Here is a 15,699-nt window from a genome sequence, read left to right as displayed (position 1 = left end):
TTCCATTCCATTCCATATTTTCTATTCTATTCTATTCTATTCTATTCTATTCTATTCTATTCTATTCTATTCTATTCTATTCTATTCTATTCTATTCCATTCCATTCCATTCTATATTTTCTCTGTTCTATTCTGTTCTGTTCTGTTCCCTTCTGTTCTATTCTATTCCATATTTTCTCTATTCTATTCTATTCTATTCTAATTCTATTCTATTCTATTCTATTCTATTCTATTCTATTCTATTCTATTCTATTCTATTCTATTCTATTCTATTCTATTCTATTCTATTCTATTCCTGTTATTCTATTCTGTTCTGTTCTGTTGTTGTTTTATTCTATTCTTCTACCCTATCCTATTCTTCTATTCTATTCTATTCTATTCTATTCTATTCTATTCTATTCTATTCTATTCTATTCTATTCTATTCTATTCTATTCTATTCTATTCTATTCTATTCTATTCTATTCTATTCTATTCTATTCTATTCTATTCTACTCTACTCTACTCTACTCTACTCTACTCTACTCTACTCTACTCTATTCTAATTCTGTTCCATTCCATTCTATTCCATATTTTGTCTATTCTGTTCTGTTCTGTTCTGTTCTATTCTTCTGAGTGGAACAGCTTGCCTCCAAAAATTGTGGGTGTTCCATCACCTGAAGTTTTTAAGAAGAAACTAGACAGGTATACATATAAATTTTTTAAAAAACAATTCAACACCAGGTCAAACCTGTCCCTTTCCACCAAGGCATTTCTCTCTGAAAGGTCCATTTCTCTCTCCTTGGTACACAAGCTTAGAAATAGCTTTGATAGGATCTGACTGTGGGAACCAAAGCTGTCCGCCTCCGAAATGCTTCTGCTGAAGATCGGTGCCACATCCAACTTGCATCAAAGGCACTTTTTCAACCGGGGCTGCAGCTGAAGTGAATATCTTGGGAAGGCCAAACAATTCAGACCCAAAACCATCTCCTGGAGGAGCTGTGGGACACCCACCATGCTCAGAAGCTATACAGGGAGTCCTCAGCTCACGACTACAATTCAGCCCCCCATTTCCGTTGCGAAGCGAGACATTTGTGAAGCGAGTTCTGCCACTGTTATTTGCACAGCGGTTAAGCCTATCACTGCGGTTGTTAATTTATAACACGGTTGTTAAAGTGAATCTGGCTTCCCCATTGACTTTGTCAGAAGGAGGTCGCAAAAGGGGATCACGTCACTACAACTGACACGCGTTTGGATTTTGATCACGTGACCGTGGGGACACTGCAGAATACAGAATAACTGAGTTCGAAGGGACCTTGAGGTCCCTTGAGGTCTTCTAGTCCAACCCCCTACTCAACCCCCTACTCAAGCAGAAGACCCTAGAGTCCAGGGGTAGGCAACCTTGGCTCTTTTATGACTCGTGGACTTCAACTCCCAGAATTCCTGAGCCAGCCTGGCTCAGCCTGGAAACCTCTTCCTTTCCCCTCAGGGTGGATGGCTCAGGAATTCTGGGAGTTGAAGTCCACGAGTCATAAAAGAGCCAAGGTTGCCTACCCCTGCCCTAAGCCACTCTGGGCAAATGGCTGTCCAATGGCTTTTTAAAAATGTCCAGTATTGGAGCGCCCACAACTTCTCAGCCATTGCACTGATGAATTGTTCTCACTGTTAGGAAATGTCTTCTTAGTTTTAGATTGGAACTCTTTCTGATAACGTTTGTCCCTTACTTCTTGTCCTGCCCTCAGGTTGTCACCCCCACCCGCTCTTCTCTGCAATGCTCATAAGTGTTGAAGACGGCCATAACTCACTTTCTTTGGGGCCGTTTGTAAAAGCAGATGCTACTGGGACAAAAATCAATGTGGTCAATTAAAATTTAATGCCAAATGAACGAATGAAATGCAGCCAATAGGATGAGTCCCCAGGCATTTAATAATGCCTCCTTTCCAACCCATTGGAAAAATTACAACTTGACAAGAAATGTTTGGAAAGTCCTTAGAAGTCGCACCTTAGACCTGGGGTTCACAGGTACCATTGGAACATCACAGGTGTGATAGACACACACACACCCCAAATCAAAGTACCTCTCACCACCCAGCATCCCTTCTGCAGGCTGGTGTGAAGGTAGGGCTGAAACACACAACATCCGTCTTCTTGTTCCAAGTTCAGCAGCAAGAAATAAGCAGGCTCTTGTGATCCAACTGCCATTCAAGTCAACTTGCTGGAAACAGATCATGTATCATGTTATTATTATTATTATTATTATTTTTGGTGAGGGAGGACAGTGTAATTTATTTACAGGGTACTCATTGTTGCCATAGGGGTGCTTTTGAAACAGTTAATCAGACATGCTGACGTTGTGTGGCTTCCCAGTTCCCCAGGATAGGAAGCGCAGTAGAAAAGGCACCATGGGTCTGTCCACCGCAAGAGTTGTGCATCCAGCCAAGCAACTTAAAGCTACAAAATCCACCTGGAACAGGACCAACGAGGCACAAGATCCATCCGCTTTACCAAATCATCCCAAATTATGGCTACCCTCCCTATTTTTCCCATCCCCCCCCTCCACGAGACCCAAAGCAAAGTTTGATTCTATTGTCTATTTCTCTCTCTCTCTCTCTTTTATCCATCAGAAAGAAACTTGAGGAAACTTGGAGAATTCTTTCTCGGTCACCCAACCGTACAAGGATAGATTGGAGTCGCTTCTGATTGACATGGGACAAGGCGAAGGCTTTCTAGGCTGATCTTCCTTCAGAACCAACCCAACTAAGTCTATCAAGGAACAAGTCCTAGATTAGTGTCCTCCTTGACATGTCAGCTTTTTCATCATCGACAAGGCACTCCACACTGTTCCTTTAAAAAAAGAAGGAGAAGAAGAACACCCTAAAACTGCACCCTGGCCTTCTTCTTTTAGCCATCATGGTTTCTTCCTCTGAGTCCTATTTAATCTACAACCCTCAGAGAGATTAACGCACGTGGGAGCTGGAGAAAAGGCGTCCTCGTTCTTTTCAGCTTGGAAATCAGTGCCTTCCGTGTTTTATCCAATTTCTGATCATCCATTTTTGCCCCGAGCATCTCTGTACTACCAATCTAAGTCCAAAGTTGGCATCTTTAGACATTTCTACTTCTAGACACCGGCCAGTATCTCGGCTGATGATTGGCCCACTCTGTAAGGAAGGAAGAGGAAGGATTGTGAGTGCTCGTAGCTTTTCCCAGACAGGCAAAGACAGGAAAAAAACAATACGAATCACCCCAAGGATTAAGAGAAGGCAAGAGAAGAAACAATGGGTGGCAAACTAATCAAGGAGAGAGGCAACCTAGAACAAAGGAGAAATTACCTGACAGTCAGGACAATTGACCAGTGGAACGACTTGCCTCCAGAATGCTTGTGAATGCTCAAAACACTGGAAGTTTTTAAGAAGACATTGGTCAACTGTATGCTAGGTTTTGCATGGGAAACCCAGAGCTGGTTTCACTTCATCTATGCCAGGGGTGGGCAACCTTGGCTCTTTTATGACTCGTGGACTTCAACTCCCAGAATTCCTGAGCCAGCCATGGCTCAGTATGGAAACCTCTCCATTTCTCCTCAGCGTGGCTGGCTTAGGAATTCTAGGAGTTGAAGTCCACGAGTCATAAAGCGGCCTAGGCCAGAGGCAGGCAACCTTGGCTCTTTTATGACTCGTGGACTCCAACTCCCAGAATTCCTGAACCAGCGTGGCTCAGCTTGGAAACCCCTCCCTTTCCCCTCAGAATGGCTGGCTCAGGAATTCTGGGAGTTGAAGTCCACGAGTCATAAAAGAGCCAAGGTTGCCCACCCCTGATCTATGCCAATGTAGTTTAATCAGTAAAGTTTATACTCTTGGTAAAATAATATCCCAGGAATTTCTTTATCTTGCAAAATTATCAAGTCAGGACCCTAAATAACAGACTGACAGAGTTGGAAAGGGACCTTGGAGGTCTTCAAGTCCAACCCCATGCTCGGGCAAAAGACCCTCTACCATTCCAGACAAATGGCTGTCCGGTCTCTTCTTGAAAACCTCCAGTGACGGAGCATCCACAACTTCTGGAGGGAAGCCCTTCCACAAATTGTTCTCATTGTCAGGAAATTTCTCCTTATTTCTAGGTTGGTTCTCTCCTTGATTACTTTCCACCCATTCCTTCTTGCCCTGCCCTCAGATCCTTTGGAGAATAAATTGATCCCTTCTTCTTTGTGGTAGTCCCTCAAGTACTGCAAGATGGCTATCCTGTCACCCCCGCTTGTCCATCTCTTTGTGGGACTAGACATCTGCAGTTCAGCAATCGTTCGTCAGCCTGTTTATTTACTTCTAAATATATTTAGAGGTACATTTAACTGCATCATTCTTAGCAACCAAGTGCAGAGATCATTATCACAACGTATATATTGGTCCCGGGCTTCTGCACTCTCAAATTCACAGCAAGACCTGAATAGGACTTAAATTGCTAGTAGATGAAGTGAGGAGGGAACACCCTCCTATCTCAGATGAAAATTGGGGGGGGGAAGCAAAATATGGAAATTACATGCTGTAGGATTTAGAAGGGAAAGAAAAAATCGGTTGGCTGGGATGACTCTGCTGACTGCTACAATGGAGGAGGAGATAAGCCAGAATATTGGATTTTTTTTTTTAAAAAAAAAGGAGAATGTGGAGAACTGACTATGGTAATCCTTGCTGGTGCGGAGAAGAAGAATTGAAACACCTGGCTTTGTGTGTTCAGAAATTTGAACAAGAGGAAAAGGCTGTCCCAAAGCTGAGCATGCAGTGGAAAAAAAAAAAGACAGGTGAGCGAAGAGTTAAATATGCAGTGTTCTCCTTCAAAAAACAAAATCTTCTGTTAGGGACTGGCATTGCCTGGAGGCATCAGGAGAAGAGAGAGGCAAAAAAAAATGTAATCAAAATGACTGATTGCTTTATTTCCCTTAAATGGAAAATCAAATTGTTTGAGACTCTTCATAATAATAGGAACCAGCTGGGGAATATTTCTACATGTGTGTTCCTTTTTGTATACGTTTGCCTTTCCTGACTTGGTACCCTCCATGCTTGCTAGTCCAATTTCATTTCAGCCTCCATGTAAGCTCCCAGAATTCCAGAGAACTCCCAGAATCCCATGGAACCTCCAGTGTTCCCAACCCGCACGGTGGTTGAGTGTTGTAGGAGCAGGAATCTCAATAGATCTGGAAGGCAGTAAGTTGGCAGTGACTTGGGAAGTGTAATGTTTGAACCAATTAAACATTCTCTTTCACTTCCTCACTTATACTTCTGGGGTCCTTGGTGCTCTCTGAGCTGGGTGGTTTTCTTGAAGACGTTTCATGACCCAACTGGGGAACATCATCAGGGTTGGAAGAGGGTGTGGATAATCTGATAGCACTGAAGACATTACCTAGTTGGGTTGTGAAATGTCTGCAAGAAAACCACCCAGCTCAGAGAGCACCAAGGGCCCCACAGTCCTCTTCCTCCTCCTCCTCCTTCCTCCTCTCTGCAAACCCCATTTCCTTCAAGCACTGATGATGTTACCTAGTTGGGTAATGAAATGTCTGCAAGCAAACCCAGCTCAGAGACCACCAAGGACCCCACAATCCTCCTCTTCCTCCTCCTCTCTGCAAACCCCATTCCCTTTAGCACTGATGAGGTTCCCTAGTTGGGTCATGATACATCTGCAAGAAAACCACCCAGCTCAGAGAGTGCCAAGGACCCCACAGTCGTCCTCCTCCTCCTCCTCCTCCTCCTCCTCCTCCTCCTCCTCCTCCTCTCCGCAAACCCCACTCCCTATAGCACTGATGATGTTACCTAGCTGGGTAATGAAACATCTGCAAGAAAACCACCAAGCTCAGAGACCACCAAGGACCCCACAGTCCTCCCCCTCCTCTTCCTCCCCCCCTCCTCCTCCTCTCCACAAAGCCACCTCCCTTCTAGCACTGATGATGATGCTCCTTAGTTGGGTCATGAAACGTCTGCAAGAAAACCACCCAGCTCCGAGAGCACCAAGGACCCCACAGTTCATCCCTCAGCTACCAATATTCTCTTCCATCAGTACCACTTATATCTGTATATCCTGACATGCCTGGAATACCTGTGTAAAGTCCCAGAGTCGCTGGGTTGGTCTCAGCGTATCTTCGCATTTCTTCAGCGCAGGGGTCCTTCCCTTCCCATCATCTATGAGACATTTTGAGTCCGGGAGGAACGCTGTAGATCCCAGCGGGCCCAGTTGCAACAATCCTTCGGTGCTGTAACGGACAAGCTGAGACCAAAACCAAATCAAAGGAAATAATTAGCAGAGTTAAGTCCACCGCAACCACAAATGCAACGCAAGAGCCACTGAAAATGTAGCTCTCGTCTCACCGTTCGAAACCCCACCTCTTTAAAATTGTTCCTCCTCACCCAAACTCATGAGGTCTATTTGCATGTCAACGACTTTGTGGCTGAAGGACACAGGTCTGTTTTGCATTAAATGTGCCTCTAGTTTGGTTATAGGTTCCTCACAACTTTGTGGCCCGTCTCTAAACCTCCAGCCCCAAACCTGGCTTGAAAATCAGTTCTCCTTCTCAAACGTGAAGGTTTCCATCAAGCTTGACCCCAGAAGAACTTCCAAAGGTGCATTTTTACCTGGGAAGACATTCCGTGGCATGGATAGAGTATCGCTTTATTGTCATCTTCTGCGCCCTGGTCCAAGCAGTAGCCGCTAGCTTTGCTGTTGCGTACCTGAAATAAAAACCAGGGTAGATAAGAGTTGAAGGAGAAAGAAAGAAAAGAAAGAAAGGAAGGAAGGAAGGAAGGAAGGAAGGAAGAAGAAATAGAAATAAAGGAGAGGAGGAGAGAGAAAGAGAAAGAAAAAAATAGAAATGAAGGGAGAGAAGGAAGGAAGAGAAAGAAAGAAAGAAAGAAAGAAAGAAAGAAAGAAAGAAAGAAAGAAAGAAAGAAAGAAGGAAGAATAGAAATGAAGGAGAGGAGGAGAGAGAAAGAGAGAAAGAAAAAAAATAGAAATGAAGGGAGAGGAGGAAGGAAGAGAAAGAAAGAAAGGAAGGAAGGAAGGAAGGAAGGAAGGAAGGAAGGAAGGAAAGAAAGAAAGAAAGAAAGAAAGAAGAAAGAAAAAGAAGGAAAGAAAGAAAGAAGGAAGGAAGGAAGGAAGGAAGGAAGGAAGGAAGGAAGGAAGGAAGGAAGGAAAGAAAGAAAGAATATTTTTGCCATACGCTAAATAAATACCCCTTTGGTAATTGATGGATTCCCTCTTTGAAGATGGCCTGACCTTATGGACCAGGGATGGAGACTCAACCCATGCCTCCAACTCCTGAAAACAGGCCATCACTCTATCTCCTATCTAACTAGTGCCTTCCTTCCACTGTGATAAACCAGAAATCAAAACCAAATTGTGGCAGACAAACGCCTTTCCTATCCCGTTTCCCAGCCAAGAGTCCTTTAAAAAAAAACACAACGCCGCACCTTCGGAGAGTGCAATAAAACGGAAGAGGACTTTAATAAATAAGCCCAAACTCTCCAGTATCAGAAGTTATGGGAACCCTCTCCTCTGCAAGACGATATAAAATATCGTTTCATCGCCTGTCACGAATTCTAAGGCCGGGAAGCACCGACTGTCCTTCCCGTTCTCCAAATGGGCTGCCAACATTTAAGTGGGGACAGTCCTGCTTTACGACACCGGGTGTTATTCAGTAGCGAAAGATGTGCCTTTTTTTATTGTTATGACCCAGCTTTAAAAATAAATAAATAAAAATAGAGTGTTTCGGTGGAGGGAAAATATATTTTTACAACCTCTCGGTATGTTTTATCTCTCTGCTCGTATATTTAGTTGCTCCGTTGACAAGAGGCCAAAGACAACAAGGCTTATTTTTATTAGGATGTCTTTGAACAGGAAAATAAAATAATAACGGGGAAGCTGTTTTCAAATCGCCATTCCAGGAGACAAGCAGCGAAGGTGTCTAGTTGTACATCAGACTCATAACCTGATTAGCAATTACCTTGGGCAGCATAAATATCGGTGCCAAGCCAAAATTGTCTTGGCAATTTCTCAGGAATGTCTTTCTCTGTTGAAAGAAGATTCTCTCTCCCCCCCCCACCTTATTCTTAAGGAACTTGAGGATTATTTATGAATTTATTGGGGTGTTTTTCAGCTGGGGTGTGGGAGGGGGCACCCTTCTTTCAATGTGACACCATATCGCTCCGCAGTTTCCCTTATTGGAGAGCCAGTTGGGTCTAATGGTTAAGGCACCAGGCTAGGAACCAAGCTAGGAGGTGGTGAGTTCTAGTCCTGCCTTAGGCAATAGGCATGGAAGCTGACTGGGTAGTCTGAAGAAAAGAAGAAATAGGGGAGACAGGATAGCAGTGTTCCAGTATCTGAGAGGCTGCCACAAAGAAGAGGGGGGTCATGTTATTCTCCAAAGCACCAGAGGGCAGGGCGAGAAACAATGGTTGGAAACTGATCAAGGAGAGAAGCAACCTGGAATTAAGGAGAAACTTCCTGACAGTGAGGACAATTAACCAGTGGAACAGCTTTGCCTTCAGATGTTGTGGGTGTTCCATCACTGGAGATTTTTAAGAAGAGGCTGGACAGTCACTTGTCTGAGATGGTATAGGTTCTCCTGCTTGAGCAGGGGGCTGGACTAGAAGACCCCCAAGGTCCCTTCCGGCTCCTCTTCTCTTCTCTTCTCTTCTCTTCTCTTCTCTTCTCTTCTCTTCTCTTCTCTTCTCTTCTCTTCTCTTCTCTTCTCTTCTCTTCTCCTCTCCTCTCTTCTCTTCTGTCCCATCCCATCCCATATTCTATTCTATTCTATTCTATTCTATTCTATTCTATTCTATTCTATTCTATTCTATTCTATTCTATTCTATTCTATTCTGTTCTGTTTTCTATTCCATTCCATTCCATTCCATTCCATTCCATTCCATTCCATTCTATTCTATTCTATTCTATTCTATTCTATTCTATTCTATTCTATTCCATTTTCTATTCCATTCCATTCCGTTCCGTTCCGTTCCGTTCTGTTCTGTTCTGTTCTGTTCTGTTCTGTTTTCTATTCCATTCCATTCCATTCCATTCCATTCCATTCCATTCCATTCCATTCCATTCTATTCTATTCTATTCTATTCTATTCTATTCTATTCTATTCTATTCTATTCTATTCTATTCTATTCTATTCTATTCCATTCCATTTTCTATTCCATTCCATTCCATTCCATTCCATTCCATTCCATTCCATTCCATTCCATTCCATTCCATTCCATTCTATTCTATTCTATTCTATTCTATTCTATTCTATTCTATTCTATTCTATTCTATTCTATTATTCTCTCCAGGTGATTGGCCCAAAATCACCCAACTGGCTTTCATACCTAAGACAGGACTGGAACTCACCGTCACCTGGTAAAGCAAAGGAAAGTTGAAGCAACTTCATAAGCACCGTCACAGTTTCCCTTTGGACCATTCTACTTAATGACAGAATTGCTAATCCCAGTTTGGTTGCTAAACAAGGACCATCACTTTTTTCCCCAACCTGGTGCCTTTCAGCTCTGGAGAGTCCAGACTAGAATAAAACTGAACCATTGATTTGAGAGACAGGGATTCCCCCGTTACCTCTCCGTACGTGATGGTGTTGTTGTAAACCCTCATCTCAGGATACACATTCTCCAGGTACCACTTAAAACTCCGGCACTGCAGACGCTGCCGTAGAGCAACCCGTTCTGACACATCTCCGAAGTCAACTCCAGGGTTCTGTGACACAAAGACACAAAGCACAAAACAACGTTTGAGCAGGCTGGTTTTTCTAAGCAGCTTGTTCTCCAGTTCACACAACTGTTGGCATGGTCTACAGCTCCGTTCTTCCACCAACCTACCCAATCCCCTCCTTGGCCACTTAAGGAGCTTCTGAATCCAATGATGCTGTTAAAAACCGGAAATAAATATGAATTAAATCTCTGTAGAATCGGGTAGGGAGAATGGAGCGGTATCAAAAAGGCCGAGTGTCCTGGTTCCGACAGATGAAACTCTTCAAAGAACTTTGAGGCATTGTTTACCTTAAAGAATCTTTATTCAAGTAGCATGGCATCGGCACCTACACGGTCGAAGCCAAAATCTGAATTCCCTTCCCCTGAACACATAGTATCAAAGCACAATCCCCTCCTCTAATTAACAGTCATAAATCACATTCTCCAATTAATTTGAAATGCAGGCCCTCCCTCCAGTTCTCCAACCTGCCATTTCTTATCATCTCTTATTTCAAACAACCTTGGGGGAAAAACACTCTACTACAATGTTGTTATGTCTAACTAATTCCCATACACATTCTTCCTCCCCCCACCCGCAGCATCATCTAATTCTAACTCTAAAAGTAACACACAAGTTAAGGGGGAAATGGTTGTATTTTCATATATTGTCAAAGCAAGAAGATCTGATGTTAGCAGGGTTGACACCGAGGTAGTTCAATGGCGGTTTCACCAGGCTGGGGGACCTGTCTTCTATCTTGGCTGATAGGAGCATTCAGGAATGTTCCACTCATGGGAAAGAGGCCTTAGTCCTCCCCTTACCGTCATTGGTATGTTCCACGCCATGTACACGTGGGACTTGAAGTCGTCCATCCATACTTCGGCCGCCCGCAGGGCATTGCGCTTGGCGTAATAGTCGATGTCGTTGTTGTACGGCTTCTTCGTGCGCTCAATGTGAGCCACGCGGGAACAAGGCAGGACTTCCATGCTCCCACCACACTGCCAGACCTGTGGGAAAAGTGAAGCAGGTCATGGAGGGTGCATAAAATGGGTCGTTAAGAAGGACTGTTTTAGCCTGAGCAAAGGGCAGCTCCTCTTCTGAAAATGGGAATGGACTGTGCAATCACGCAAGGTCCTAGATTACCTAGAATCCTGGGCTGGAAGGGACCTCAGAGGTGCTTAATTTTGAAAACAGAATAGCAGAGTGGGAAGGGACCTTGGAGGTCTTCTAGTCCAACCCCCTGCCATGTATCGCCAGACCCCGAGGATTTGCGTGTGAGTAATGGAAGGGGCTGTGGGAAAGTAGTGTCCATTAATCCACCTGCAAAGGTGTGAATTTTTAGAGGGAGGGAGGGAGGGAGGAGGAAGAGAGAGAAGGAGGGAGAAGACAAAGAAAGGAAAGAAGGAGGAAGAAAGGGAGAGAGAGAGAGAGAAGGAAGATTAAGGGAGGGAGGAGGAGGAGGAGAGAGAAGGAGGGAGGAGGAAGATGAAAGAAAAGAAGGAGGGAGGGAGGGAGGGAGAGAGGAGGAAGAGAAAGGAAGGGAGGGAGGGAGGAGGAAGAGAGAAAAGGAGGGAGGAGGAAGACAAAGAAAGAAAGGAAGGTGGAAGAGAGGGAAGGAGGAGGAAGGCAAAGAAAGAAAGGAAGGTGGAAGAGAGGGAGGTAGGGAGGAGGAAGAGAGGAAAAAAGGAAGAAGAGAGAAGGAGGGAGGAGGAAGATGAAAGAAAAGAAGGAGGGAGGGAGAGAGGAGGAAGAGAAAGGAAGGGAGGGAGGGAGGAGGAAGAGAGAAAAGGAGGAAGACAAAGAAAGAAAGGAAGGTGGAAGAGAGGGAAAGAGGAGGAAGACAAAGAAAGAAAGGAAGGGGGGAGAGAGGGAGGGAGAGAGGAGGAAGAGAGGAAAAAAGAAGAAGAGAGAGAGGGAGGGAGGAGGAAGACAAAGGAAGGAAGGAAGGAAAGAGGGAGAGAGAGAGGGAGGAGGAAGAGAGGATGAAAGAAAGGAAGAGAGGGAGGGAGGAAGGAGCAACTTTTATTAGATGCAAAACATCCAGACTTTTGCTAAATGTAAACCCTTCTCAAATCTCATGGGGCCTCATTTAGGTTTCGCAAGTGCAATTTCCACCCTCGGCCTTAGCCGAAGATCCCCTCAAAGTCTTGGGTTCTATCCACGAGTGTCACAAGAGTCCGCTCCCCGAGTGCCCTCAGCTTTCAAATAAGATAAAACGAAATATTTCTGCTACAGGCCATGCGACCCTCCGCGCCCCCCCCAACCCACCCCACTCATCCAAGATTAAGTGGACAAAGGCTGAGACTTTCCGAAAAGCGAACTTCTCCATTCCTAAGAACGCCAGAAAAACCCAAGTGTCGTTATTGATGTAAAGAGGCTTGATGAGCTTGTTCCTTCATTAAAAAGATAAACTTGTTTCCTTTCCCTTGCAAATTAAGGCGACACATAAATATCCCGCTTTTTTTTCTTTTTTTTCTTTTTTCAAGTTCTGGTTCCTACAGCTCAGGGCTTCGTACATTTATTTTTATTTTATTTTTAAGTTACGTAAGACGTATTTATAACCCTCCCAAGACGGATGGCAATGCAATATGTTGAGCCTAAAAAAAGCATTAAGCCAAGGGAAACGGTCCAACTCATCTATATATGCAAGACAAATAGTTATTTATTCAAGCTGCATTTTCTCCACACCAAAATCTCCCTCGAGTTTGCTTCCCTTGCACAGAAAGAAAGAAAGAAAGAAAGAAAGAAAGAAAGAAAGAAAGAAAGAAAGAAAGAAAGAAAGAAAGAAAGAAAAAGGAAGGAAGGAAGAAAGAAAGAAAGAAAGAAAGAAAGAAAGAAAGAAAGAAAGAAAGAAAGAAAGAAAGAAAGAAAAAGATTCGGTTTGTCTACTTCGTTCTCAGAATGCATGAAAAATTTCTTTTAGAGTTCCCTTTGCAGATCCTTTTTTAAAATCCGTCTCTGGTGTTGCTGGCGCAAAAAGACATATTTTGACATTATAGTTCTCAGTCCTCAATTTTTCTCTGTTTCCGACTCTTTACAGATCTTTTTGGGCTTCCTGAGCTGAAAAAGCCTTGGGTGATGGTTTCCTTTCTGATATGTTGTTGTGTGGGTGGGTGTTTTTTTTGGAGATGCAATGGACTATGAGGAGGTGATGGAGAGAAGTTCAACCTACCCTGAAAAATTAGGCCAGCCTCAACTTACGAGCAAAATTTCTCGAAATTTCTTGTTCACTGAGCTTTGCCCCATTGGACGACCTTTGTGCCTCAGTTGCGAAATGAATCAACTGCAGCTGTTAAATGAGTAACCGGCTTGTTAAATGAATCTGGCCTCCGCGTTGACTTTGCCTGTCAGAAATTCGCAAAAAGTGATGGCGTGACCCCGGGACATTGCAACGGGTCATAAATACAAGTCAGTGGCCAAGCGTCCGGATTTTGGACATGTGACCACGGGGAAGCCGCAACGGGTGTAAATGTGAAAAATGGTCATTGTCGCTTTTTTTCAATGACGTTGCGGGAACTGGGTATGTGTGGTCTACCAAAAAGAAGAGGCTACGGAAGACATGATAGCAGTATCACAATATTTGAGGGGCTGTCACAAAGATCAGAGGGGTCAGCCTTCTTCAGAAATGGTGTAGGCTCTCCTGCTTGGGATTGGACCAACGTTGGGGTCCAGCCGGTTCGCACCACTTCGGCAGAACCGGTAGCTAACTTTTTGTTGCCCAGGCTCAGAATGGACTTCCGGAAGCGCCATCCACACAGAGAACCGGTTGTTCGCATATTTGAATCCCACCACTGGATTGGACTGGATGACCTACAACAGTGATGGTGAACCTTTTAGAGACCGAGTGCCCAAACTGCAACCCAAAACCCAGTTATGTATCATCGGGTGACAGGTGGGCGTGGCCCATTGGGTGGGTGTGGCCCATTGGGTGGGTGTGGCCCATTGGCTGGGTGTGGCTGCGGCGGTAACGGCAGACTGGGTGGTACTAAAAAGTTCAATCAATTCCAACTTTGCGAGATCTTTCTTTTTTTCCTGCGAGAAGTTGAAATTGATTGATGGATTGAACCTTTTTTTTTTCTTGCACACGGCGGCGGAGGCCTAAAGCGAAAAGGTTTGATAAAACCCAGCTGAAGGCCTAGGACTGGGGCGATGGCACGCGTGCCCACAGAGAGGGCTCTGCGCGACACCTGTGGCACGCGTGCCATAGGTTCGCCACCATGGACCTACAAGGTCCCTTCCAACTCTGCTGTTTTAATCATCTTCTAACCCACCTTTTCTCCAAAGCACTGGGAGGGCAAGACAAGAAGTAATGGGTAAAGGTAAAGGTAAAGGTTCCCCCGCACATGCGTGCTAGTCGTTTCCAACTCTAGGGGCCGGTGCTCATCTCCGTTTCATAGCCGAAGAGCCAGCGCTTGTCCGAGGACGTCTCCGTGGTCATGTGGCCGGCATGACTAGACGCCAAAGGCGCACGGAACGCTGTTACCTTCCCACCGTAGTGGTCCCTATTTTTCTACTTGCATTTTTACGTGCTTTCGAACTGCTAGGTTGGCAGAAGCTGGGACAAGTAACAGGCGCTCACTCTGTTACGCGGCACTCGGGATTCGACCCGCCAAACTGCCAACCTTCTGATCGACAAGCTCAGCGTCCTAACCCACTGAGCCACCGCGTCCCTTAAGTAATGGGTAGAAGATCGTTAAAAAGAGAGCCAGCCTAGAACTGAGCAGAAACTTCCTGATAACGGGGAACAATTAATCAGTGGAACGACTTGCCTCCAGAAGTTGTGGGTGCTCCAACACTGGAGGATTTTAAGAAGAGATTGCACTGTCAATTGGTGGGATGGTACAGGGTCTCCTGCTTGAGCCGTGTGTGTGTGTGTGTGTGTGTGTGTGTGTGTGTGTGTGTGTGTGTGTGTGTTGGACTAGAAGACTTCCCAACTCTATAATTCTGTAATTCTGATCTCAGTTACTGTTTGTTCTCATTTCAAATATTTTCATATTATAGAAAGTAAGCGAGGCTCGAACAAAAAAATGATGAACTATTGGCTGTTCTCAAGCAGCCCTGCAAATATCAAGTCAGAAAACATCTTTTGCTTATCCTGTCTAAAAATCAATAAATACCAAGACTCAACCCCTCATACGACGGGCTGCTTTTTGAAAATCCTGGAATGTTAACTTGTGTGGACCAAAAGTATTGAAAAGACAGCCTTGTCAGCACAAGGTATGAGACAGCAGGCTTTAGATCATTAGCAGAATTCGAACCGGGAAGCTTTCGGTGCTCTCCGAGCTTGGTGGTTTTTCTTGCAGATGTTTCATTACCCAACCAGGGAACATCATTAGTGCTGCTGCTGTTGTCTAGTTTGTGTAGCCAAACATCTGCAAGAAAACCACCAAGCTCGGAGAGCACGAAAGACGCCTCATTTGAACCCTGAGCTACAAAGATTCTCCTTTGTCAGAATTCAAACTCGGAGGGGGAAGAAAAAGGCAAAAATATAAGAATCAAAAGGTTCTCCAGAAACAGCACCATAAGTTTGTTTTCAAGTTCTGGTAAACCGGGGAAGGGGGAAAAAATATATCACTTTGCCACTTCTGTTTTTTTTTTCAGATGAGCTTTTATATCCTTTAAAAGCATTCACTGTTTGATCTATTAGCAGGAGTGATGGAGAAACTAAGACGGTTTCAAAATAAGTACACTAAGACATTCATCAAGGTTGTGAAATGGGGAAAAATTATGGCTGGAATCCATCAAGAACACTCCATCTTGCTGATCCTATTTGTACCAGGATGCTGTCTTTTCCCAAAGATAGATGATTCTAGCGCTGACACTAATGGATGCCGCATTGAATGTTTCTGCTGAATCTTTGTAAACTTTCTAGCTTTTTCCGAAGGAAGTTTACAGAGAGAAAAGAGGGTGAAGTTGAGGAGGAGGAGGAGGAGGGAGGGAGGAAGGAAGGAAGGAAGGAAGGAAGGAAGGAAGGAAGGAAGGAAGGAAGGAAGGAAAGAAGGAA

General features: G+C 44.4%; 1 protein-coding gene across 1 annotated transcript; it reads right to left on the bottom strand.

The window, feature by feature from the left end:
* Positions 1-2,989: 2,989 nt before the first annotated feature.
* On the bottom strand, positions 2,990-10,681 carry GALNT9 (polypeptide N-acetylgalactosaminyltransferase 9; the record flags this gene model as incomplete). Its single annotated transcript, XM_083373315.1, has 5 exons — positions 2,990-3,136; positions 6,057-6,224; positions 6,590-6,685; positions 9,567-9,704; positions 10,517-10,681. 5 exons carry the CDS (start codon positions 10,679-10,681, stop codon positions 2,990-2,992), a joined length of 714 nt encoding a protein of 237 aa, XP_083229441.1.
* Between the last annotated feature and the right edge of the window lie 5,018 nt (positions 10,682-15,699).

This window comes from Vipera ursinii (assembly GCF_947247035.1).
Source record: "Vipera ursinii genome assembly, chromosome: 14".
Taxonomy (NCBI): domain Eukaryota; kingdom Metazoa; phylum Chordata; class Lepidosauria; order Squamata; family Viperidae; genus Vipera; species Vipera ursinii.
This window is presented reverse-complemented; position numbering and strand designations above follow the sequence as displayed.